Here is a 22,779-nt window from a genome sequence, read left to right as displayed (position 1 = left end):
TCCAGGCCCCCCCCGCCCCGAGCCCCCCCCGTACCCCGCGGCCGCACGGGGGCGCTGCGGAGCCGGGCGGGAGGGGGCGCGCGGGCGGCCCTGCGCCGCGGGGCACCACGGGAGTTGTAGTCCGGGCGCCGCTCTGGCCCCGCCCCCCCCACCGCGGGGTACGCCGGGAGCGCTTCCGTTTCCGGCGGCGGAGCCCGCGTGAGGCGGCGGGAGCGGCGGTGAGGTCCCGCGCGCCGCCCGGGACCGGAAGCGGAAGCGGAGCCAGGAGCGGAGCCCGCGGCCGGAAGCGGAGCGGAGCGGGGCGGCAGCGCGGGGCCCGCCATGGCCCTCATCTGCTCCAGTGAGCGCGGGGCCTCGGGGGGGCGGGGGGAGGCCGGGGCCCTGCCTGTGCCCGCGCCGTGACCCGCGCCTTCCCCCCAGTCTCCAACGAGGTCCCCGAGCACCCGTGCGTCTCGCCCGTCTCCAACCACGTCTACGAGCGGCGGCTGATCGAGAAGTACATCGCCGAGAACGGCACCGACCCCGTCAACAACCAGCCGCTGTCCGAGGAGCAGCTCATCGACATCAAGGGTAACGGCGGGCGGCGGGGCACGGCCCCACCGGGGGCTGGGGCAGGCCGAGCCACCCGGTGCGGGCACGAGGCCGGGCTGCAGGGCCGGGACGCGGAGGGGAAGGCCCGTCCCGGGGGGGCACGGGGCATGGAGGACGCGGCTGACCCGCCCGTGCCGTCCCGTTGGCAGTCGCCCACCCGATCCGGCCCAAGCCGCCGTCTGCCACGAGCATCCCGGCCATCCTGAAGGCACTGCAGGATGAGTGGGTGAGTGGCGGCCGGGGGCCGGGAGCGGAGGCCGGTACCGGGGCTGAGCGTGTCTGCCTGCCCGCCTGACTGTGCCCCGTCCCGGCAGGACGCCGTCATGCTGCACAGCTTCACCCTGCGCCAGCAGCTGCAGACCACGCGCCAGGAGCTGTCCCACGCGCTCTACCAGCACGACGCCGCCTGCCGCGTCATCGCTCGGCTCACCAAGGAGGTCACTGCTGCCAGAGAAGGTGACGGTGGAAGGAGGGCGGCCGTGAGCCTCGGGGGGAGAGGGCAGGGGCTCACGGCACTTCTCTGCCTCCGCAGCTCTGGCGACGCTGAAACCGCAGGCTGGCCTCATCGTGCCCCAGACCGTGCCGTCCTCCCAGCCCAACGTGGCGGTGAGTCCCCGCTGCCTCGCTCTGCGCTTTTCCCTTGCGCTTCTTTCCCGCGTGTAACCGAGCGTGTGCCCCGCAGGGAGCTGGGGAGTCCATGGACCTGGGAGAGCTCGCAGGCATGACCCCCGAGATCATCCAGAAGGTGAGGATCTGCCGCTTGTGCTGCTGCAGGCTTCAGCGGCTGTTCTCCAGCCTGCCGCTGCGGGAGCTTCGAGCAGGCTGCAGACGCTGTCCTCTTGTTTTGCAGCTTCAAGACAAGGCCACGGTGCTGACCACGGAGCGTAAGAAGGTGAGCAGCCGCGATCAGCTCCCAGGACACTGCGGAAGTTAGGACGAGACCCGTCCCGAGGTGCTCATCCCTGCACCGTTCTCCTTTTGCAGAGAGGCAAGACGGTTCCCGAGGAGCTGGTGAAGCCGGAGGAGCTCAGCAAGTACCGGCAGGTCGCCTCGCATGTGGTGAGTGCCGCGACGCGGGACGGGCACTCAAAAACTCTCTCCTTGCTGCTGGGTGTGCGCTTGGCAGCATCAAAAAGCCGTGGGTCTGCTGCTGGGCAGAGCTAGCAGGGGGCCGTGGCTCTTCCCACGGGGATCTGTGCTGGGGTGCATGTGCTGTGGGCTCCTGCAGCTAAACCAAAACGCCCTGGGCTCCCTCTCCGTTCCCTTTGGAGCGTTTTCTTGCTCGCAGCACTAACCTGGCGTCCTTCTGCATCGTGCAGGGGCTGCACAGCGCCAGCATCCCGGGGATCCTGGCCTTGGACCTCTGTCCGTCCGACACCAACAAGATCCTCACCGGTAAGGGAGCCGCCTCCGCGTCACGGGGAATCTGGTGGCAACAGAGAGCCCGCGGCTGCTTGGGAGCAGGGCCCTCTGCTTCTGGGGGCTGAGGTGGGCAAAGGGGCGTGAGGAATTCTCTCGGCTCATGGCGAAGCCTCCCAGGACAGAGCTCTCCGGGAGCAGCGGGTAGACTTGGCTGGCCTCGCTCCATCTCTTACAGCTCCCCGCTGTGTTTTCCAGGCGGGGCTGATAAAAACGTCATCGTCTTTGACAAGAGCTCGGAGCAGATCCTGGCGACGCTCAAGGGCCACTCCAAGAAGGTCACCAGCGTCGTGTTCCACCCCTCGCAGGTGCGCTGCTGCCTGTTGTGGCCTCTTCCTTCGTGGCCGGACTTGCCCGGATCGGGCACCCTGTGTCTTTCTCTGGCCGGTTCCTGCCTGTAGGCAGCTTTCGGGTGGAGGCCCGGCGGTGTTTTGGCGTTAACCTTCCTGCCTCCTCCCTCTTTAGGAGCTGGTGTTCTCGGCTTCTCCCGATGCCACCATCCGGATCTGGTCTGTGCCCAACGCCTCCTGCGTGCAGGTTGTGCGTGCCCACGAGGGCTCCGTGACCGGGCTGAGCCTGCACGCCACGGGTGACTACCTGCTCAGCTCTTCTGATGACCAGGTGAGGCCCGGACCTGGCGCAGGGCGTGCAGACACCCCGCTTCGTCGCTGTGTGCTCAGCACCCTGTTCCTCTCTTCCAGTACTGGGCTTTCTCGGACATCCAGACCGGCCGCGTCCTCACCAAGGTGACAGACGAGAGCTCTGGCTGCGGTAAGGCTGCGTGTGCCCACCCGGGGGCCTCTCGTGACCATGCAGAGAGGTATTTTCCTGCCCACGGGTCTGTGGCCTCTCGGAGCATGGGACAACTCCTCTGGAGGTTCTTGGTAGAAGGGCTCTCCCAGGACAGAGTCTCCTCAGCCCTCCGATGTTTCCCTGTGTCTCTGCAGCTCTCACCTGCGCCCAGTTCCACCCGGACGGGCTCATTTTTGGAACAGGGACGATGGACTCTCAGATCAAGATCTGGGATCTGAAGGTAGGGCTGGCCTGGGGCACGCAGGGGGGTGGGGAGTGGGCGGCGTGTTCGGCTTCTCGCTGTCCCCTGGGGGCTGTTGTCCCCTTGGCTTTCCCGGCCACCCTGCTGCCCGGGGGAGGCCGGCGTGCCCGAGGCCGCGTCTCCCTGCCCGCAGCCTGTGTCTGACCCTCCCTCCCCCAGGAACGCACCAACGTGGCCAACTTCCCGGGGCACTCGGGCCCCATCACCAGCATCGCCTTCTCCGAGAACGGCTACTACCTGGCCACAGCTGCCGACGACTCTTCGGTCAAGCTGTGGGACCTGCGTAAGCTGAAGAACTTCAAGACCCTGCAGCTGGACAATAACTTCGAGGTGCGTGGCAGTCCCTTTCCTGGTGGCCGCCGATGGCCGCCCCAGCCCCGCTCACGCGCTCTGGGCAGCCTGCCCTGGAGCTGCTGGTGGTGCTGCGTGGCTGTTGGGCAGAGAGGAGGTGCTGCCCCCCCGGCACGGCAGCTGGAGCTTGCTGGGCACGTCCTGAAGCCGTGTTTCCCCTCTCCCTCCCAGGTGAAGTCTCTCATCTTTGACCAGAGCGGCACCTACCTGGCGCTGGGCGGGACAGACGTCCAGATCTACATCTGCAAGCAGTGGACGGAAATCCTCCACTTCACCGGTGCGGGGCACGGGGCTGAGGGCGGCAGGGGAAGCGCCTCGGCCCGGCCGAGCCCTAACCACCCGCTGCCTTCCCTCCCCAGAGCACAGCGGCCTCACCACGGGAGTGGCTTTTGGCCACCACGCCAAGTTCATCGCCTCGACGGGCATGGACCGGAGCCTCAAGTTCTACAGCCTGTAGCCCCGGGCCGGGGGCCGCCATCTCCCGCTGCAGTGCTGGGCTTTGGGGCGGGCGGGGGGTCGGGGGGGAGGGAACGGGTGGGGGGGAGGGAGGGAGGGAGGTGTTTCGTTACTCCTTTAGGCGCCCCTGCCCTAGCTGTGGGCAGAGGGGAAGTTAGTTGGATGTCGCCCTCCCCGTGCTTCATGGATTTGTTGTTTCGGTTTTCTCCTTTCCCAGTTTGGTGTTTGTCTTTCTGCCTTTAGATTCTCTTCGTGGCTGTGACTGACGCACCCGCCGGCTCCGACCCGTGCGTGGGTGGGCGTCTGTAATGGGTGTGGGGGGACGTGTGGAGGGAAGGGGGGGACTGTGCAGGTTTTGTAAGCAGTTACCTAGTTTCATTATGGAAATAAAGAATTATTCACCGTAGCGGCGCTCAGCCTGCTGGGGCAGGGGGTGCTGCTGTGGGGGCAGGGGCCTCGGGGCGCTCCCCTCCCTCCCCTGGCTCTGATGCCTCTGAGGGGCCGTGACCGCTGGGCAGCGGCTGTGCGCCCACAGCAGCGCCGAGGCTTCAGCCTTTTCTTTTGTGACGGAGCCCAGACAAGCCACTGCCTGCAGCCGTGCGCTTCACTCGTTTATTGGTGGGGGGTCCTGCCTGCCGCCAGGGCCAGCGGGACGCAAGGGGCTGGCCCGGAGGAAGAGGAGGAGGAGGAGGAGGAGGGCAGCCGGTGCCGCAGGGAAGCGGCAGCGCGGGGCTCAGGCTCTCCCCACCGCAGGAGTCTTGGGGAAGACGACTCGTCCCTGGGAGGTGGCCGTGCCCACGGCGTTCACTGTCCCCCTGTCCCCTGCTGACCGGCGGGCTCCTGGGGAGGGGCCGTGGGGGTTGGTGTGGGAGATGCAGGGGCAGTTGGGACCCCCCCCCCCACCAAGCCCCACTTACGGGAGGGCACGGCCAGCTGGCAGGAGGGCCGGCAGGGCTCGGGCTGCGCCAGGTGGCACACCGAGGCGCTGCACAAGATGTACACCTGCGAGCCGGGTGACACGTCACGCGCTGCTCCGTGTCCCGCGGAGCGAGGGGACCCCCGCAGCACGGCGACCCGCGCCCCCCCGCCTCACCTCTCCCTCCAGCACAGTCACGGAGGGGGTCTCCACGAAGGCAAAGGTGGAGACGACGAAGCGCTGGTAGTGGCTGGGGAAGGGCAGCTGCGGCGAGGCGGGGCCCACCGGCACCAGCTGCGTCCTGTAGTTGTCCCCAGCGAAGGGACACCTTGGAGAGGGGACCCGGGGTCAGTGCGGGCTCCCCCCGCCCCCCGGCCGCCCCCTCCCCGCCTGCTCACCCATCCACCAGGATGGGCCACTGGGGCTCGGCCGCCGGGCCGGTGCTGGGGGCCGCCCAGCACTGGTGCAGCACCAGCACCAGGTTGGGGTCGGTCTTCTGCAGCAGCCGGACCTCCACGTAGATGGGGTCCCGCAGCACCTTCACCAGCGGGTAGTCGCCCTCCGCGTGGTAGGCGCTGTAGCTCTCGTCTGCAGGAGGGAGGGAGGCTGAGGGGCTGCGGCCCGCGGGGGGACAGCCGGGGGGACAGCCGGGGGGACAGCCGGGGGGACAGCCGGGGGGACAGCCGGGGCTGCTCACCGGTGGCGATGCGCAGCTGCAGCCGCAGCGGCCCCGGCTGCGCCATGGGGGCGGTGGTGGGGGGCACGGCCACCTCCAGGCGCAGCGGCAGCAGCTCGCTGGCATTGTAGATGCAGCGGGCGTGGAGGCTGCGGGGGAGCCGTCGGGGTGAGCTGCGTGGCGGGGGGGTTCCGCTGCCCCACGCCCCCACCCGCGTCCCCTTACATGTAGACGCTGTCCCGCGTGATGGAGCCGCGGGGACCCGGCTGGACATCGATGGTGGAGATGAGCTGGTTCTCATAGACCAGCCGGTCCTCGATCACCTGGGGGGGACACGTGTGTAGGGGGGGTGTCAGGCTCCCCTCTCCCACCTCCCAGACCCGGAGCCCCAGGGGCTGCGTCCCCAACCTGCACGGTGGTGCCGCACTGCGTGACGGGGAAGTGGAACATGACGAAGCTCTCGGTGGCCTGGGCGGGCTGGCAGCCGGGCTGGGTGCTGCTGGCCAGGCGCACGCTGTCCAGGTTGTAGGGCTGCACCGAGAGGCCCCGCGGCACCACCAGCACGAAGTGCCCCTCGGGCAGGCACTGCACGGTGGCTGCGGCACGCGGCGGCACCGGTTACGGGCGAGGCAGCGGCCGCGGGGCACTGGGGGTGACCGGGAGACCCCCCCGAGCCCCCTACCTGTGTTGCCGTAATAGCAGGGCGTTGCACGGTCCGTGTCATCGTAGCAGCACCCCGCCTGCAGGCAGGCGTCGCGGCCCGGCGGGGCCACGCAGGACAGCCGCCCCGCTGCCACCTGGCACTGCTCCCGCGTCAGCTGCATGCCTAAGGGGGCCGGGGGGGCGGGGGGGAGCTCCCCTCAGCAACCCCCTGCCCGTCCTGAGCACCCCTCTGCCTGCAGTGAGCATCCCGCTGCCCTCCCCAGATACCTCCCTACTCACCCTCAGCATCCCGTCGCTCACCCCAAACACCCCCCGCTCGCCTCCAGCATCCCCTTGCCCACCCCAAATGCCCTCCTGTGCAAGCATCCCCTGCCCACCTTCAGTGTCCTCCCGCCCAAGCATCCCTCTGCCCGCCCTGAGCACCCCCCTGCTCTCCCAAGCCCCCCTGTCCCCTCCCCAGCGATGCCCCTGCCCCGGCTGCAGCCCCCATCCCACCCCCCCGACCCACCTGCCCCTGCCGAGGGGTAGAAGAGAGCCGTGGGGCGCAGCAGACCGGGCTGGGGGTGCAGGCCGGGGTGCAGCAGCCCCGGCTGGGCTTGCGGCTGCAGCCCAGGGCGCACCAGCCCCGGCCGAGGCGCAAGTGCCGGGCGCAGCAGCCCGGGTCGGGGCTGGCCGGGCTGCAGCAGCCCTGCCTGGCTCTGGAGGCCCGGGCGGATGAGGCCGGCGTGGGCGTGGGACTGCAGGCTGGGGAGAACGGAGCCCAGCTGGCTTTGGGGCTGAAGCCCTGGGCGTGAAAAGCCAGCTTGCGTCTGAGCACCAGCGTGCACCGAGCCAGGCTGCAGGCCGGGGGACACCTGCCCGGGCTGGTGCTGGAGCTGGAGCCCCGGGCGAAGGAGACCCGGCTGGGTTTGAACCCCAGGGTGCACCAACCCGTTCTGGTTTTGGGGCTGGAGCCCTGGGCGAAGGAGACCGGATTGGGTTTGAACCCCAGGGTGCACCAACCCGTTCTGGTTTTGGGGCTGGAGCCCCGGGCGAAGGAGACCAGATTGGGTTTGAACCCCAGGGTGCACCAACCCGTTCTGGTTTTGGGACTGAAGCCCCGGGCGAAGGAGACCCGGCTGGGTTTGCACCCCAGGGTGCACCAGCCCAGGCTGATTTGGGGTCTGAAGCCCCGGGCGAAAGAGACCTGTCTGGGTTTGCCCCCCAGGGTGCACCAACCCGTTCTGGTTTTGGGGCTGAAACCCTGGCCGAAGGAGACCAGATTGGGTTTGCCCCCCGGGGTGCAGCAACCCGTTCTGGTTGGGGGACTGAAGCCCCGGGCGGAGGAGACCCGGCTGGGTTTGCCCCCCGGGGTGCAGCAGCCCAGGCTGGTTCTGGAGCTGAAGCCCCGGGCGAAGGAGGCCTGGGCGGTTCTGCCCCCCGGGGGGCACCGCCCCATGCTGGCTCTGGGGCTGCGGAGCCGGGCGAACAAAGCCTGGCTGGGGCTGGGTGAGGGGGCGAGCTGCTCCTGGCTGGTTCTGGGGCTGGAGCCCCGGGAGACCCAGGCTGGGCTGGGGCTGGCGCTGCAGCCCCGGGTGCACCAGGGCTGGCTGGGGCTGCGCCACGGGGTGAACCTGGTCCCTGGGGGGCCGGGGGGGGCAGCTGGGGGACGGGGACGGCCAGGGCGGACTGGGATACGTGTTGCAGGAGGCCAGGCTGGGGCTGGGGGACGAGGACCTCAGCCTGGCTCTGGTGGACGCCGTTGCCCCGAACGGGCTCGAGCTGGCCACGCACGCTCGTGCCAGCGACGGTCTCGTAGTCAGTTGGCTGCGGGCAGGTCATGTTCACCTCGTAGGAGGCGACCGCCACCCCGCTGAGCAGCGTTTCCTCCAGCTGCACCCTCAGGACGTAGCGGTCATCCTGGGGGGGGGGGACAGGAGGGGCCGTCACGCCCTCCGTCCTGCCCCACCGGGCACCCCACGAGCGGGAAGCGGCCTCACCTTGACCAGGACGTGGCAGCCCTCATAGCCAGAGGAGAAGACGAGCGCGCCATCCGCCCCGGTGTTGAGCCAGTGCAGGCAGATGGAGCAGTTGGCCACTTCAAAGCGGGTGCCGAACTCATCTGTGGGGGTGCCGAGGGGGAAAGGGGGGGCGTGAGGTGGCCCCGCACCCTACATCCCCTTGCTGGCCCCATCCCAGTGCACAGCACCATGCCGCGACGCTCCCCGGGGGGACGCGCAGGGAACCCCCCAAATCCCACGGAAGCCGTTGGGTTCATCCCGGCGTCGGGACGGCACCAGGGGTCCCCGAGCTCCCCACTCACCCACGACCTTGAAGCGGACGGCGCGGCCCCGCGAGGGGTAGGCCAGCAGCTGCATGCCGTAGTCGCCGCAGTCGTAGCGGTACTGCAGGAGCGCCAGGGCAGAGCGCGGCCCCGCGGGCAGCAGCAGCAGCAGCGGCAGCAGCAAGGAGCGGCTCCAGCCCATGGCGGCGCCGGGTGCAGCGTGGGGCTCTTCGTGGGGCGGCAGTGGGGCCGGGCGTTTATATCCATGGGGCTGGGGAGCAATCAGATGACCGGCAGGGACGGGACGGTGCCTCCTGCCCCACTCGGGGGACGAGCCCTGCCCAGGGCTCCCACGCCAGCGCGACCCCGCTGCCACAGCCCGCCAGGGCGATGCTGGGGCGGTGGGAGGAAGCGAAAGTTGTTCAAAGGAACGGCTTGTCCCACGTCCCCGCGAATGGGGAATCGAGACTCGATGCCGTCAGGATGCTAAGCTGGACCAAGAGCAGCGACCGAAGCGGCACCGTGCGGGCACCGCTGGGCTCCTTTGTCCTCCCGTGCCGCGGGGTCTGGCACCAGGTGATGGTGACAGCGGTGGTGTCAGGCGCCCCGCTGGCCATGGGACCAGGAGCACGTCAAGGTGGGGGTGTCTCCAAACGGTCAGGGTTGGAAGGGATGCATAAACACCACCCAGCCCCACAGCAGGAACATCTTCCACCGGGTCACGTTGCCCAAAGCCCCGTCCAAGCTGACCCTGAGCATTTCCACGGCTGGGACAACCCCAGCTCCTGCGGCAGCACCGTGGGGTCCTTGGCATGCTCCTGGGGGGCTGTGGGGGGCAGACACAGTGCCCCCCTTGCAAAGCCCAAGGGACGGTTGTGCCCTGATCCCACGGGCTGCTGCTCGCCCTCGCCCTGCCCCGCTTGTGGTGCTGGGGGGGAACCGAAAGTCGTTGGAAGAGCACCGTGCCCCGCTGCTGCAGGGGCTCAGGAGAACTGCTCCTGCGAATGGGGAATCGAGACTGCTGCTGCCAGCATGGCACGGGGCCAGGGGTCCCCGCCGGCCACCCCTGGGCTCAGCCCTCACCTCCCGTGGCTGCTGCTTTGCCTGTGTGGCACCGCCGGCCGTGCTGAGCCCCGCAGCGCTGGGGTGCCCGGGCAGGACCCACGGTGTGACCAAGTGATGGAGGGGGCATGAACACAACCAGAGCTGGGTTTTGCCCAGGCGGGGGGCACGGGCAGGGCTGCTCGGCCCCGCAGTGCAGGGAAGGACCTCGCTCCCCTCAGGTCGTTGCTGACGGCAGCGTTTTGTGGGTTCCCTCTGCACGGTCCCCTCCCAGGCCCCCGTCCAAGTTTCCCTTCTGGGTCCTGCCCTTATTGGAGCTTAAACTCCATCACCCCGCCACCGCCACCCGCTTTGGGGTTACAGCCAGCTCCAGACCTGTCCCAGCCCGGCTCCTCGCCCCGCACAGCCCCACACAGGCACCTCTTTGCTGCCCGCTACGATGCTGGGGTCTGAGCACTGCTTCTGGCAGCCCCTGTCCTGCACCCCAAGGCGCCCCGCAGCCACCGCTCCCTCCCGGAGCTCAGCCCCCAAACCCAGCTGCAGGAGCCGGGCACACACTGGGAATCATTCCCCCTTGGCAGGGGGGTAAAGTGCAGCTCCTTGGAGACAGCAGGCCCGCACAGCAGGCTGGAAGCAGGCGTGGTTTTCACCTTTTTTTGGAAGGCTTTGGTTTTTTTTTGTGGGCACAGAGCAGCAGACGCCCCTGCCCCTTTCTGCTGTCCACCAGACAGCTTTCTGAGCATGGCCTGGGGAAACATCCCTTTCCAACAGACCCGAACTCCCACCCACACCCAGGGCAAAGGGCTGAGCCACGGCTGCTCTGCTATCAGCCTCATTAAGCCTTAACAAGCCACGGCAGCAGCGCAGTGCTCTGTCAGCAGCAGCAGGGGGGGGGCGGCACAGGCCCAGGGTCGGTGCCCAGGGCGCCTTTATTGTGGGGCTCACAGCTTGATGGAGGCGGCGGGGCCCAAGTGCAGCTCCAGGAACTGGACGATCTCCTGCCACGAGTGCTCCTGCGCCTTGGCGTGGGGCTGGGGCTCCCCGCCCCACACCACAGGCCGGGGGCTGCCCCGCAGGCTGGAGACGCTGCAGAGGGGCGAGCCGGGGGGCTCGATGAGGTGCCCGGCCCCCGGGTAGGACAGCAGGCGGTAGCCGTCCTGCCGCATGCGCGCGGTGGCCAGCTGGGCGAAGAGCTTGCTGTTGAAGCTGCGGTCGGCCTCCCCCACCACGAAGAGGACCTTCCCCTGGATCTTCTCCACCGGGATGGCCGAGGCGCTGCAGGCGGGGTCCCGCGGGTCGGCGAAGATGGCCGAGTTGTCCATGGCGCCCAGCTCGGTGAAGAGCATGCGCTCGGTGTGGTAGGGGATGGGGGGGATGCGGAGGCCCTTGTAGAGCAGCGGGTTGCCGTGCAGGAAGGCTGTGCCGTTGATCCACACCGTGGCCACCACTTGCGGGAGGAAGGTGGCCATGGCCAGGGCCACCTCGGCCCCTTTGGACACGCCGACGACGCCCAGGCCCGGGCCTCGCACCTGCGGTGGGAGAGGAGAAGGAGCAGCTGGTGGCACCGCTCGCCCCCTGGGACGTCACCAGCACGTCCCCAGAGCCAGGATGTCCCCAGGCACCAGCGCACCGGAGTCACCCGGACATCTCTGGTCGCGAGGAAGCCATCCCTGCTCACGGGACATCCTTGCTGGATGGGACATCCCCAGGCCCACCCATGAGGGCCACCCGCCGCCCTGCAGCACTCACCTTGGGGTGCCGGAGGAGCAGGTTGGCCGCCTCCTCGAAGTACTCCAGGTCCAGCTGGGTGAGGGTGCGGGGCAGGTCCTCGTAGGCGAAGAAGGCCAGCGCCAGCACCGCAAAGCCCCGGCTGGCCAGCAGCCCGGCCCGGAACTCGATGAGGCCGCCCGCGCCTCCAAACAGGTCAATCACCGCCGGGAAGGGACCAGGCCCTGCGGGCAGCACAGGACCCGTCACCACGGGGGTGCCACCCTGGAGGGACCCCCCCGAGCCCCTCTCCGGCTCCAAGCCCCCGGGGTGGGGGCCTGGAGGCCACAGCCCTTTGGGTCTGGGGGCGCCCCGTGCTCACCTGGTGGCAGCAGCAGGGCCCCCCGGACCCGTCCCTCCCGGACGGGCACCCGCTGCACGCCGGGGCCCACGTACCACCGCTCGGCCGTGCAGGCGGCCAGCGGCTCGTCCTGCGGCCCCGTCACCAGGCAGAGGCCGTCAAAGACCTCCAGGTGGACGAGGAAGGGGCTGCCCACCACGTCGCGCTTCACCAGCCGTCGGAAGAGGCTGTCGGGCTGCAGGAACCAGAAGAGCCCCATGGGCCAGACGCCGGCGTAGTTGCCCCCCAGGGCAGCGTGCCTGGCGGCGTCCACCTCGCCCGCCTCGTCGGCGCGGTAGAAGGCGCGCGCTTGGAAGCGCTCGCCGTGCTCGTCCGTCAGCCAGGCGCGCAGGGTGACCAGCTGCGAGGGGGACAGCCCCCGCACCACCACCTGCACCGCCCGGTCGGCCAGCGAGGACTGCGGCGTCACCGTCACCTCCACCATGGTGGACCTGGGGACAGAGGCGCCGTGCGTCACCCCCACCCCGCAGCCCCCCGCTCAGCTCTACCCCTGCCCCCCAGCACCAGGCGAGGTAGAGGGGCTGCGGGCAAGCTTTGGGCCCGGGTCCCAGCCCCGCCGGTGGTGCCAGCCCCCCCACTCCAGGCCACGGCAGAGCCGGGAGCTCCGCGCAGCACCGGGAGCTCTGCACAGCGCCAGCACCAGCCCTGCCCAGGGACGAGGTGCTGCGTTCACCCACACAGCGTGACTGGAAAACCACCTGCAAGCCCCAGAACCACGGCGACGGGCCCCCTCTTACCATGCGCAAGCAAAGGCTGGGCTGGTGGCCAGGCCCTGGGGCCGGCGGCTGGGAGAGGCAGCGCCCGCCACCCATCCCGCGTGGCGCCGCCTCGGCAATCATTAACCCAGGAAGAGGAGGGAGCGCAGCCCGCCCGGCCGATGACCCTCGGCTTTGACACGCCCCGAGGCTCCTGGAGGGTCCTTCACCCCTCCCCGTGCTCCCTCCCTGGGCGCTGCACGTTGGGAACAGCCCAACAGGGGCTCTGCCTGCCGCCCTGGGGAGCCCCGAGATCCTGCAGTCGCTATAACCCTCCCCCTGCCTCGGGAGGCACGGGGCTGCCTTGCCCCCCCCAGCACTCTGCCTATCCCCGCCGGTTCAGTTCAGCATGGACAGAAGGCACAGCCAGGAGCAGAAACAGATGTTTATAGGGCACAAAACCCAAACCCAAACGTGAAGAGGTACAGGTGGATTTCCAGCCCCAAGCTCCTTCCTTCCTCCCACCTCCCCCGTGTCTCCCGACCCACCCCAACCCCCCCCAAGAGGGGCAGCGGGAGGCTGCACTGCCCCACGCAGTCCCTCGCCAACCTCTGCAGCACAGCAGAGGTGCCCCCAGCCCAGTGCTTGTTCCTTGGGGGCAAGGCCCCCTCCTGGAGGAAGGGGAGCCCTGGGGGACAAGGGGTTGTGGTTCTCTGTAAGCCTAGGAACATGGAGGGAGACCCTCGGCAGAGAGATGTCAGCCCTCCCTTGAGCCACTGGAAGCGAGTACGAAGCAGTTCCTCTTTGTTTTTATAAACAAAAGGCAAATTTGGGCAGTTGAAGCAGTTCTCGGTCCAGCCCCAGGCACCAGCAACACCGCGGGGCTTCACGGGGCAGGGGGCTGCAGCAGCTGCATCCTGCAGATCACAGCCCTGCGTGACCCCCCCAGCTCCGTCCTGCTGTCCGTCTGTCACCGAGGCCCCAGAGAGGAGCGGGACCCGCAGAGCCCCGGCCGCCCGGTGCCCTGGCCTCACTCCGTGGCTGCTTTGTGCCGCACGGGCGCCTTCTGGAGCATGGCCAGCGTGTCCCGCTTCTCCACCCGCCGCAGCTGCTTCTTCTTCGCCCGCTTGAGCTTCGCCGGGTTCCGGATCTAAGGGGAAGAGGCAGTCGTCAAGCAGGTGGAAAGGCACTGCAGCTTATCCTAATGTTCCTGGGAACGTCCCCGGGCTCCTCCAGCTCCCGTGGCAGGGAAGGGGCGGTAATCACGCCCTCCTCACCCCACCACTCCCAGGCCTCTTCCCACTGGACTCACCACTTGGACAATTTCTGCTTTCCGCTCGTTCTCCAGGCGCCGCTTCAGGTTCTCCTCCCGCCGCCGCTTCCTCTCCTGCGGGCGAAGCACCAAAAGCATCCCTGCAGGTCCCACCCTCTGACCTCAAACCTCACCTAGCGCTGGCCCACGGCGCAGCAGAGGTGCCCGCCAGGGAGCCGCACAGCGACCGCGGCACGACAGACACCTGTATGAGCACAAACCCGCTGCACAAAGCCGAGCTGTCAGCACTTCCCCCACCTCTCCGCACGAGCTTTGAGCTGACTGAGCGAGTTTATCCCAAGTCAGCAATTCACAGCCCACACGCGGCAGGACAACGGGGGGGTCGGCGTCCCGCCTGGCTGCGGTCGGCGGGGCTGTGCTCGCTGCGGGACAGGCAGCCCGCAGGGCTCTGCCACGACAGCACCAAGCCCAGGACATGGGCAGAGACGCGACGTCGCGCCACGGGGAGAGGAACAAGCCTCTGTCCGCAGCCCGACGGAGCTCAGAGCTCCCCGTGGCACAGGCTGCCCGGCAGAGCACCCCCAGAGGGGGGCAGAGGGGCAGCGCAGTGCGCCCCAGCCCCGTTACCTCTCGCTCCCTCTGCTTCCCCTCCTGCAGCTGCCGCGCCAGCTCCCGGACGAGCCTCCTCTCCTGCCGCTCCTTCACCTTCCGCTCCCACGAGGCGCGCAGGGGCTTGTCCCGGACCATCAGCGAGAACCTGGGCGGGACACGGGGCCGTGGGGGCAGCAGGGGCTGGCAGGGCCGCCCCCCCCCCTCGGCAGCCCGGGCCCCCCGGGTCCCCCCCCCCGGCCCCCGCCCCGCCCGCACCTCTTCCTGCCCGGCTCCTTCCACACCCGCCCCGACTTGGGCCTGCCCCGGGGGATGGCCGCCACCGCCGCCTCCTGCCGCTTCTTGGCGGCCTTGCGGCGGCGCCGCGCGGCGGGGGCCGGGGCCGAGCCGGGCGCTGGGGCCGGGCTCGGGGCCTCCCCCTCGGTGCCGGCCGCCGCCGCCCCGTCCCCCTCCATCCTCCACGAGGCGCCTTCCCTGCGGCGCCGCGCGATGACGTCAGGAGCGCGCGCCGCTTCCGTGATGACGCCGATTCCTGCCCTCCCTTCCGCCATCTTTGTGCTGGGCAGCGTGTCCGCCCGCCCCCCCAACCCCCCCCCCCCTGGTCCCCCCCCCCCCCCCCCCGGTGCTCGCCCCCCTCCCGATCCCCACGGGCACAGAGAGACGGCTTGGGTGGAGGGGGGGGAGGAGGCGTTTATTGGGGGTCCCGCGGGGGCTTCCGCCGAGGCTTCGGGGCCTGGGCCGGGTCCGCGGGGCCGTGCCCGGTTCTGTCACAGCGCCTGCGGGGAGAGGCGGAGGAGGCCCGGCTGCAGGCCGCGGGGGGCTCGGGGGCCGCGGGGCGCGGCGCGGGGCGCTGCTCACCATGCGCGTGTAGCTGTGCCGCCTGACGGCCGCGCAGCCGAAGGCCAGCGCCGCCACCGCCGCGCAGAACTCGAGCAGGCAGAAGAGCACCGCCACGGCGTCCAGCGCGTTGCTCAGCACCTGCCGGCAGCGGGGCCCCGGGGCTGGCGGCTCGCCCGCCGGCAGCTCCCGGTGCCCCCCCGCCGCCCCGCGGCCCCCGGCCGTACCTTGGTGTTGGCGTTGAAGCACCACTCCTGCCTCAGCTGGTAGGGCGCGCCGCCGTCGCAGCCGGGGATGCTGCGCGTGATGGCAGCGGCGTGGATGAGGGTGGCCACCAGCGTGCTGAGGATGACCCCGACGTTGACGACGCAGCAGGCCTTCACCTGTACGGGTCCCATCGCGGCCGCCGCTGGCTCTCAGGGCTGGCACTCGGACGCCTGCCCTGCCCGGAGAGCCAGCGAGGCAACGAAGCCGCGGGAAAAGCTGCTTCGAGAAGTGCCACCTTTGGTGACACTTTTCCTCGGCCAGGCCTCGTAGACGCCCTGGCGTCTGAAGGCTCGGCCGCGCTCTGCGCGGTGGGCAGAGAGCTGGGCAGCTCCGGAGGTGGGACAAGCCCTCGGTGCAGTCCCGGGGGGGGGGCTACCAGCGGCTGGGGTAGGCAGAGGTGGCAGAAGCCATGCGGAGCTCTTACCAGCAGGATGTTCTCTCTTTTGTCACTTTCCACTAGGAGAGAGCCTGAGACCAGGAGCTGTTCGGAAAAGACGTGAGGGAGAGAGTCAGCAGTGAGGCTGCGCCTTCCCTGTCACACATCCCGGAGCCCCCCTGGTGTTTGGGTCTGCCCTCAGGAGCCCTCCATCCCCAGGGGGCTGTGGGCAGGAGATGAGGGCATACGAGGGGACCCTGGTGACCGGGGGATCCACCCCTAGCAGCAGATCCCCTGAGATCTCTCGGGTGGGGAGGCGCTGAAGCCCCGGAGTGCCCTGCTTACCAGGACCCCGAGCCAGAAGAGGATCCCGCTGGCCACAGGGAGGGAAAGGTCCCTGTGCTCTGCCGCAGTCAGGATGATCCCGAAGCAGAAGTGAATGATGCCGGTGACGATGTGGATGGTCTGGGGAAGGACAGGGGAGAGGGATCCCCAGGCACTGCCGGTGCGCCGGCGAGGATGGGCACTGCCGTTAGCCGTGTCCCACCCCTATCCCGCTGCCACCGGCACGGCACCGAGGGGCTGTGCCCCCGGGACGCCGCGGTCTCACCCCCAGCAGTTTGGGCTGTGCCTTCCTGAAGCCCCTGACTTGGAACGAGGACACGGCGGGCGCGGGTGGGACGGAGCTGGAGGCCAGCTGGGCTGCACGCGGGTCCGTGGCCGGGATGACCTCCGTGATGATCCTCACGCCGCCGGAGTCCGTCACCGTGGCTGCCATCGCCTGCGGGCAGAGCGGGGCTGGGGAGGCTGAAGGACATCCCGGGGATGTCCCGTGCTACATCCCTGCCCCGTACCTCGCTCAGCCCGGGCTCGCCTTGCTGCTCCTGCCCGCTGCCGGCGGTCCGGGTCCCCCCGGGGGTTTGTAGAGCACCAGCTGGCCGGGGAGCGCGGCCCCGCTGCCCTTTGTTCCCCGCAGGAAGTTTGCTCATGGAAATCCCGTCAGGCCCCTCTTGCTCAATGGGGTGGCTTTGCCAACAGGAGGGACAGAGGCTGCAAAACCCACGCACGTGTGAGCCCGGGTGGGCACCCCGGCTGGGGGCTCGGACCTCGGCACACTCCGAGCCCGTCCCGGGCTGCCTCCTGCCTGCGGGCGCTTGGCTCGCAGTCCCTGTAATCAGCCACCCACCAGAGCCTCGTCTGCCTGCCCCGGGGCTGCACCAACGCCTAGCGCTGGCGGCTGCCCGTCCCAAGTATTTGGCTCCTCGGGCAGCTCGCTACAGCTGCTGTGAGGCGTCCGGCCCCGGTGCTTTCCCTACGGGGAAAAAAGGGAGCGAAAGGGGGCACGGGGCAAACATTGCAAACCGTGTCAGTCCGCGGAGGCGCTGAGGGAGCCCCTCTGCTGCCTTGTTATGCTTTTCAGGGTTCTCCTTCCCTCCCGGATGCCCTGACCCCGCGGGCCTGTCCCCGCTGACAGCAGCCCACCCGCAGGCGCGAGCTGGGGGGCTCGCTCCCCTCCGAAGGGAAAGGGGATGCGGTTGTTTCCGCTAGGAAATGAGAGCTCAGCCTGGGAACGCAGCCACTGCACATGGCGAGAACTCCCGGGGGGCAGCTGGGGGGCCCCTTCCTCCCTCCTCGGGCCACTGGCTTCTGGCTCTGCCAGAAAACAGCCGCTTCCCCCCCGGATGGAGGAGCAGCCGGGACGGTGGGGACCCGGCCGCTGGCTCCGCCGGCGCCCTGGCAAATCGGCGCCCGTGGGACGGGTGCGGGTGGGACAAGCAGAAAGAGGGTGCCCCCCCATCCCCTCGCCCTCTCCTGCGGGCAAAGCACGGCCACAGCCCCCCCTCCACCCCTGCGACAGGCGTGGGGAGGGTTCGGGGGGCAGTGGGATGTGTGGGAGCACTTCCCAGGGCATTTTGTGATGTGCCAAACTGCCGGGCCGTGGTTAAATACACCTGAGCTGAGCGTGGCCACAGGGCACACACGCAGCTGCGGGAATCCGCAGAATCCGCGGCCCCAGCGCTGACCCAGGGCAAGACCGGGCTCTCTGCAGCCAGCTCCTGCAGGCGGTGTTCAGGTCAGCTTTCCGAAGTGCCTTTTTCTGTGCTTTGGCCCTAGAGGGAGCTGGGACACTTGCTCTGGCCCCATTCAGCTTCCTTCCAAAGGCAGCGCTGGGCTGGGAGCCCACGGGAATGAAGGGGGACAGGGACACCGGTGTTTGCTCAGCCACGACAGCCACCTCGTGCTGCCCCCACGGGCACAGAGGGACCGGGCAGCTCCTCCACTCGCTGCTGGGTTTGCAGAGCCCCCAGGGCAAGGCTGCTCTGTCCCACATCCCCACAGGGCTTCATTTTCTTCCAGGGACGTTTCCAAAGGCTTCCATCCCTGCCGGCCATCAGGGGCTGGCACCGTGTCAGTGCGCAGGGTGAGGCCGTAGAAGCAGGAGCGGGACCTGGCCAGCAGCACAAGGGGAGAGGGCAGCTTCTGTGTGAAAACGCACGTGGAAACTGCCCCTGGCACGTGCCGTGGTGCTGCATGTGGGCACAGAGCCGCCCGAGCCAGCGTCCCCTGCCCACCTCATCACCGCTGACCATGTCGCCCTTGGGAAGACGCCCGGGTCTGGAAGCTCCCCGCAGCGAGCCGGGCTGCGTCTCACCTCGGGGTGCAGCTTTCCAGGAAAAACAGGGGGACGGAGGAGTTTCAGCCTGCCGGCTGTGCTCCTGATGGCTCTCAGCGCTCGGTGTGTGCCGGTGAGCAGGTGACACCCCGGCGCTGGTGCGCTCGTGCTGGCCGCGCGCCCGCGGCACACGGGAGGGCACGCTACAGCCCCCGTGGAAATGCCCAGATCCCGTCGTTAGCCTCGGTGCAGGCGTGGCGTCCTCCACCGGGAGCAGCGGCTTGTGTTCCCAGCCGAAACCGCCCGCCACGGTGGATTTCCTCCCAAATCCACGTTTGCAGGCTCCTAAAGCATTCCTGGAGTTTCAGCCTTTCAGCCGGAAACAGCCGTGACCACGCTCGTCCCAGCAGCAGGACTCGCTTAAGTGCCTTAAACCCCCGTTTCTGAAGGGGGGATCCGTGGAGAAAGCGCTCTTCCCTTTCTAAATAAAGCCAGGTTCAGCTGGGGATGGCAGGAGCCCAAGGTAGGATGTTACAATTTATTTTGGAAACCGATGCCAGAGGAGGTGAAGCTTTCGAGCGCCTGGCTGAGCAGATGCTGGGAAGTGGCAAGCCCTGGACGCCGCAGCCGGCCAGCCCCCATCTGCTTTGCCGCTGCACGCGGCGACTTTTTTAAAGCCGGGATTTGCTCTCCCAACAGCTGGAAATCCTTCCTCCGCCGCCCCACCTCCCCCCAGGCTCCAGGAGGGAGCGCAGGGACGCAGCCTGGGGGGTGCGGGTGCTGGGGAGCCCCCCCACGCCGACCCCCCCCACGCCCACCCGGCGCCTCGGCGAGCCTGGTGTGACCGAGAGCCTCCTTCCAACCCAGATCCCTGCCTCTCCCAAGGAAAACAGATCGCGACGGTAATTGCTTTTCACAGAAAGTTTCTGCTTCCTGTGAAGGACTTTATATCCCCATAAAAATACCAATAGTCAATATTCGCCTTCTCTTCCAAGCCCGTGTTTCTGGCAGGGCCGTTACGGCACCGGCTCCTTAATGAGAAAGCCACGTTTTCTGGGGCAGGCTTCAGCTAACAAAAGCGCTGGCTTTTATCTCCGCCTGTCCCTGGGAAGACGGAGCACCCCGGCCTTCTCACTGCAGGCACGCGCTGCCCCGCAGTCCCCGTGCTGATGTTGTCCCCGCTCTGTGCCCCGGACACAAAGCCGTGGAGGGGCTGTGCCATGCAGACCCCTCAGACCCCCCCTGTGCCCGCAAAGCGAGGGCAGCCCCCTCCTCCAGGCCTGGCTGGCCCCCAGGGCCCTTTCCCTCCAGCAGAGACCCCACGGAGCAGCTCCTGCCCTGTGCATGTGGACACGGATCCCCTGTGTACCCAGCCCCGCACCATTCCCCCACCGCGGGGTGTGTGGGGACCCAGCCCTGGGGCCCCCACGGGACAGGGCAGGGGGCACGGGCCCCCAGGAACGCCAGCGCTGATCTGTGGGGACAGGGGCTCGTGCCTCAGGAGCCAGGGGTGAGGAGCCAGAGTTTAATGCACTGTGACCGCAGCGCGAGCGGTGAGAGCCTCTCCTTCCGCGCTGCCTCCCTTCTCTGGGGCTTTTCCTCCCGAACCGGCTCATTATTTTTTCAGTGCTGGGAACAGAAATAACTGACAGCAAGTGAATAATCCATGAGGTTTTGGCTGAGCGGTGTGAGCACGGGGAGGGGTTGCTGAAACAAGAAAGAAAACACGTAACTCGACCCAAAACTGCTCCTGGGCTGTGGCACAGCTCCGAGCCCTCACCCGATGGCCAGCAGCTGCCATGGGGCAGCCCCCGGGGCTGAGAAACCCCCCAAAGAAGCAGAGCCAGCCCCGGCCTCAGCATTTATTTCCAAGATACAACAAAGCCGGAGCAGTACAAGCTGACGCTGACGGAGTCGGGCTGCTTCAAGCCTCCAAGCCAGCAGCGGCACCGCTGCCCCCAGCGGGTCCAGGCCCCCAGCCCACCCCACAGAGCCCCCCAAAGCAGCCGGCAGGCACAAGCAGCCCCCCATAAGGGCGAGCCAGGGACAGGGGTGAGCCAAGAGCCAGCGGCAGGCAGGAGGGAAGGGGGCAAGCTCAGCCGTAGGGCTGGGGGCTACCAGCACGCCCCAGCCCGGTGAGAGGGGGATGCTGAAGGCCCTGCTCTGGGCACCGGCTGGGGGTGGCTTTGGGCACACTGAGGGGAGCCGCTGCCACTCTCAGGGACGTCTTCAGGGCCTGACTACACTTCAGGGGCAAGCAGCTGCAAAACAGAGAAGCACAGGGAGATGGACGCCGCTCGAGGGTCAGGGGCTGACCCCTGGCTCTGGGGACCCCCTCTCTGCGGGCCGCTCGGTCACCTCGGTGTAGCTGGGTGGCTGCGGCAGCTCTGCCGGCGGCACGGCCAAGTCCACCCGTGTGGCACTGGGCACGATCAGCATGGACTGGGGAGGGAGAAGAGGGTCAGCGCTCAGCCCTGGAGGGGGTTGACCCCCACGCTTTGCCACCACCCCGCCCGCCCTACCTCGTTGGAGCTCAGGCGGGTGGCCCGGCACCAGAAATTGGCGGTGGCGACAGCAATGCAGAACTCCAGGATGGTGAAGATGAGCAGCACGATGGAGATGCCGTTCCCTGCGAGCTCCAGGGTGGGGAAAGCGCCATCAGCAGAACCCAGCTGCGCAGGGCGGACCCCACCCCGCATTTCAGGGCCAAGGGTTTTCCCCATCTCCCACTGGTCCTGAGCGCAGCAGCTGAGCCTTTGCGGGCACCAACCAAGGTTCTGCTCTGTGCCCTTCGCCTCACCGCTTTCACGGTGCACAGATGGAACCGGGCACCTCCAGGGAAAAAGCCAGCACCCGAGGTGCCAGCCCAAAACAGGTCGGGTGCCTGACCCCGCCACGTGGGCACCGCCAGCCCTGGGCTCCCCAGCGGGGCTGGGAAAGAGCCCCACGGCAGCAGCCCCCAGGAGGGGCTCGGGCAGCATCCAGAGGGACAAAGGGAGGGAGAGGGCTCCCAGAAGGCTGAATGCTCCCCGGGCAGGGGAAGTTGAGGCAGGGCCTTGCCCCTGCTTACCAGGACGAGATAGCTGTAGTAGTCAAAGCCAGAGCGGTACAGCCCGTTCAGGTTGAGGTCAACGATGAAGGCGACGATGCCCAGCAGCGCGAAGATGGCGCTGATGACGTTCATGGTCTGGCTGCCTTTCACCTGAGGGTGCAGGGAGGCTTTGGGGCTGGCGGCAAGCCCCTCTGCCCCAAGCCTGCAGCCACAGGTAACGGCTCTGAGCCAGCCCCAGCATCACCCCGAGCCACCCCCGGATCTCTCAGCGCTGGCACCAGGACCCCAGCACCCCCCGAGCCCCCCAGTGACTCTGCTGACACAGCAAAAAGGGCTTGTTTCCAGCCCAGCTTTTCCAGGGTGCTTTTTTTTTTTCCTTGCCCATCATTCTTCCCTCAAATAGCTCATTTACAAAAATAGCCTCAGCACAGGTTCCAAACGGGGACACGGCTTCGCCCCAGCGGGGTTCGCCCATGCTCGTGCCGCTCCCTCCCTCCCCCAGATCCGGGGTGGGGGCACACTCACCGCGCATTCCGTGGGGCTCTTCTCTGCCCCAATGGAGAGGCAGCCCGAGATGATGAACTGCGCCGGGAGAGAGGGGACAGTCAGCTGCCGCCCCCCCAGCCCCACGCAACGCCCCCCCAGCACAGGCATGTCCCCCACCCTCCCCACAGCCGGCCCCGACCCCATCCCGGTCCCCACGCGGGTGGGGGGCACGGCAGGCAGCCCCCTCCCCGCGCTACGCACGGACACGCCGCCCAGGAAGGGGATCTCGCCGATGACGAAGACCGAGGTGTAGACGTTGGTGAGCGTGGTCAGGACGATCCCGAAGCCGATGTGCATGAAGCCGGTCATGATCTGGATGGTCTGAGTGGGGCGGGGGGCACCTGTCAGCTGGGGGGGTGAGGGGGGAAGGTCCGGATCCCCCCCTCCCCTGGGGCAGCCCCACAGCTTGGGGTGGGGGGAGATTGGCTTCAGCCCCATCCCAGAGCTCAAACCCCACAGGAGGGGAGGGGGTCCCCACACCCACAGACCCCACGCAGGGCACTGCAAGGCATGGGAGGGGGGAGGCAAAGAGTGCACACACTCCTCACCCCCCAGCTTAACTCCTCGGTGCTGGGGGGGATGTTCCCGTGCTCCCCCCCCTCCCTCCGCACACACTCGGGGTCTGGCAGCACCCGCAGGGACAGAGCCCCCCAGGGATGTTAAGGGGAGGGGGGAGTTGGGGAGGTGCAGCGAGGATAGGGAGGGGAGAAGGAAGGGGGCAAGCAGCGATGCCCCCCCCGGTCCCGACTCACCCCCATCACTCGGTTCTTGCCCTTGGGGAGGGTCTCGGCCGTGTACATGACGGCGCGGCTCCCCAGCCGCAGCGTCCCCATCCCCTGCATGGAGGCGGCAGGGGCAGAGCGGCCACCGGAGCCCCCCCGCCTCCATCTACACCCCCCGAATCCCCGTGCCCCCCCCCGGTCCCCCCCCC

The 22,779-nt window shown here is 68.6% G+C and overlaps 7 protein-coding genes across 12 annotated transcripts in view; 1 reads left to right on the top strand and 6 right to left on the bottom strand.

The window, feature by feature from the left end:
• TMEM109 (transmembrane protein 109) overlaps positions 1 to 323 on the bottom strand; it is a 1,926-nt gene extending 1,603 nt beyond the window's left edge. Inside the window, exon 1 of the mRNA XM_035327573.1 lies at positions 35 to 323. Coding sequence (XP_035183464.1) covers positions 35 to 323 — 289 coding nt within the window. The remainder of the gene's footprint in view (positions 1 to 34) is intronic.
• On the top strand, positions 219 to 4,087 carry PRPF19 (pre-mRNA processing factor 19). Its single transcript, XM_035326644.1, has 16 exons — positions 219 to 340; positions 421 to 570; positions 741 to 817; positions 906 to 1,047; positions 1,124 to 1,197; positions 1,274 to 1,336; positions 1,442 to 1,483; positions 1,576 to 1,650; positions 1,911 to 1,986; positions 2,209 to 2,318; positions 2,476 to 2,631; positions 2,712 to 2,781; positions 2,958 to 3,043; positions 3,224 to 3,394; positions 3,587 to 3,692; positions 3,775 to 4,087. The coding sequence occupies exons 1-16, from the start codon at positions 322 to 324 to the stop codon at positions 3,870 to 3,872; spliced, it is 1,515 nt and encodes a 504-aa protein (XP_035182535.1). The 5' UTR covers positions 219 to 321; the 3' UTR covers positions 3,873 to 4,087.
• Positions 4,088 to 4,522: 435 nt separating this feature from the next.
• ZP1 (zona pellucida glycoprotein 1) lies at positions 4,523 to 8,644 on the bottom strand. The gene is given in 12 exon segments (XM_035326628.1): positions 4,523 to 4,711; positions 4,789 to 4,873; positions 4,965 to 5,115; positions 5,186 to 5,375; positions 5,485 to 5,612; positions 5,689 to 5,786; positions 5,872 to 6,059; positions 6,146 to 6,289; positions 6,635 to 7,745; positions 7,747 to 8,025; positions 8,106 to 8,227; positions 8,429 to 8,644. Coding segments are annotated over 12 exon segments (2,766 nt in total). The 5' UTR covers positions 8,592 to 8,644; the 3' UTR covers positions 4,523 to 4,604.
• A 1,456-nt stretch (positions 8,645 to 10,100) lies between these two features.
• On the bottom strand, positions 10,101 to 12,463 carry BAAT (bile acid-CoA:amino acid N-acyltransferase). Of its 2 annotated transcripts, none has more exons than XM_035326648.1 (4): positions 12,317 to 12,463; positions 11,541 to 12,010; positions 11,201 to 11,403; positions 10,101 to 10,980 (listed from the first exon to the last, which is right to left on the bottom strand). In XM_035326648.1, exons 2-4 carry the CDS (start codon positions 12,001 to 12,003, stop codon positions 10,393 to 10,395), a joined length of 1,254 nt encoding a protein of 417 aa, XP_035182539.1. In that variant the 5' UTR covers positions 12,004 to 12,010; positions 12,317 to 12,463; the 3' UTR covers positions 10,101 to 10,392. The 2 variants fall into 2 exon arrangements, with proteins under 2 accessions (XP_035182539.1, XP_035182541.1); XM_035326650.1 differs by lacking the exon at positions 12,317 to 12,463 and adding an exon at positions 12,253 to 12,301.
• Positions 12,464 to 13,067: 604 nt separating this feature from the next.
• Positions 13,068 to 14,722, bottom strand: CCDC86 (coiled-coil domain containing 86). The gene is made up of 4 exons (XM_035326690.1): positions 14,415 to 14,722; positions 14,175 to 14,304; positions 13,587 to 13,661; positions 13,068 to 13,424 (listed from the first exon to the last, which is right to left on the bottom strand). The coding sequence occupies exons 1-4, from the start codon at positions 14,705 to 14,707 to the stop codon at positions 13,305 to 13,307; spliced, it is 618 nt and encodes a 205-aa protein (XP_035182581.1). The 5' UTR covers positions 14,708 to 14,722; the 3' UTR covers positions 13,068 to 13,304.
• Positions 14,723 to 14,883: 161 nt separating this feature from the next.
• On the bottom strand, positions 14,884 to 16,660 carry LOC118167363 (membrane-spanning 4-domains subfamily A member 15-like). Of its 5 annotated transcripts, none has more exons than XM_035326680.1 (7): positions 16,491 to 16,660; positions 16,247 to 16,417; positions 15,982 to 16,101; positions 15,685 to 15,744; positions 15,221 to 15,406; positions 15,015 to 15,134; positions 14,884 to 14,932 (listed from the first exon to the last, which is right to left on the bottom strand). In XM_035326680.1, the coding sequence occupies exons 1-7, from the start codon at positions 16,623 to 16,625 to the stop codon at positions 14,924 to 14,926; spliced, it is 801 nt and encodes a 266-aa protein (XP_035182571.1). In that variant the 5' UTR covers positions 16,626 to 16,660; the 3' UTR covers positions 14,884 to 14,923. The 5 variants fall into 5 exon arrangements, with proteins under 5 accessions (XP_035182571.1, XP_035182573.1, XP_035182572.1 ...); XM_035326682.1 differs by having other exon boundaries at positions 15,221 to 15,376; positions 16,491 to 16,659; XM_035326681.1 differs by having other exon boundaries at positions 15,685 to 15,741; positions 16,491 to 16,659.
• A 3,101-nt stretch (positions 16,661 to 19,761) lies between these two features.
• On the bottom strand, positions 19,762 to 22,772 carry LOC118167368 (membrane-spanning 4-domains subfamily A member 12-like). The gene is made up of 7 exons (XM_035326691.1): positions 22,601 to 22,772; positions 22,050 to 22,169; positions 21,828 to 21,884; positions 21,321 to 21,452; positions 20,773 to 20,886; positions 20,609 to 20,692; positions 19,762 to 20,511 (listed from the first exon to the last, which is right to left on the bottom strand). Exons 1-7 carry the CDS (start codon positions 22,688 to 22,690, stop codon positions 20,491 to 20,493), a joined length of 618 nt encoding a protein of 205 aa, XP_035182582.1. The 5' UTR covers positions 22,691 to 22,772; the 3' UTR covers positions 19,762 to 20,490.
• Between the last annotated feature and the right edge of the window lie 7 nt (positions 22,773 to 22,779).

The sequence above is a fragment of the Oxyura jamaicensis genome, chromosome 5 (assembly GCF_011077185.1).
Source record: "Oxyura jamaicensis isolate SHBP4307 breed ruddy duck chromosome 5, BPBGC_Ojam_1.0, whole genome shotgun sequence".
NCBI lineage: Eukaryota > Metazoa > Chordata > Aves > Anseriformes > Anatidae > Oxyura > Oxyura jamaicensis.
The sequence above is the reverse complement of the archived record's forward strand: the minus strand, read 5'-3'. Positions and strand labels throughout refer to the sequence as shown.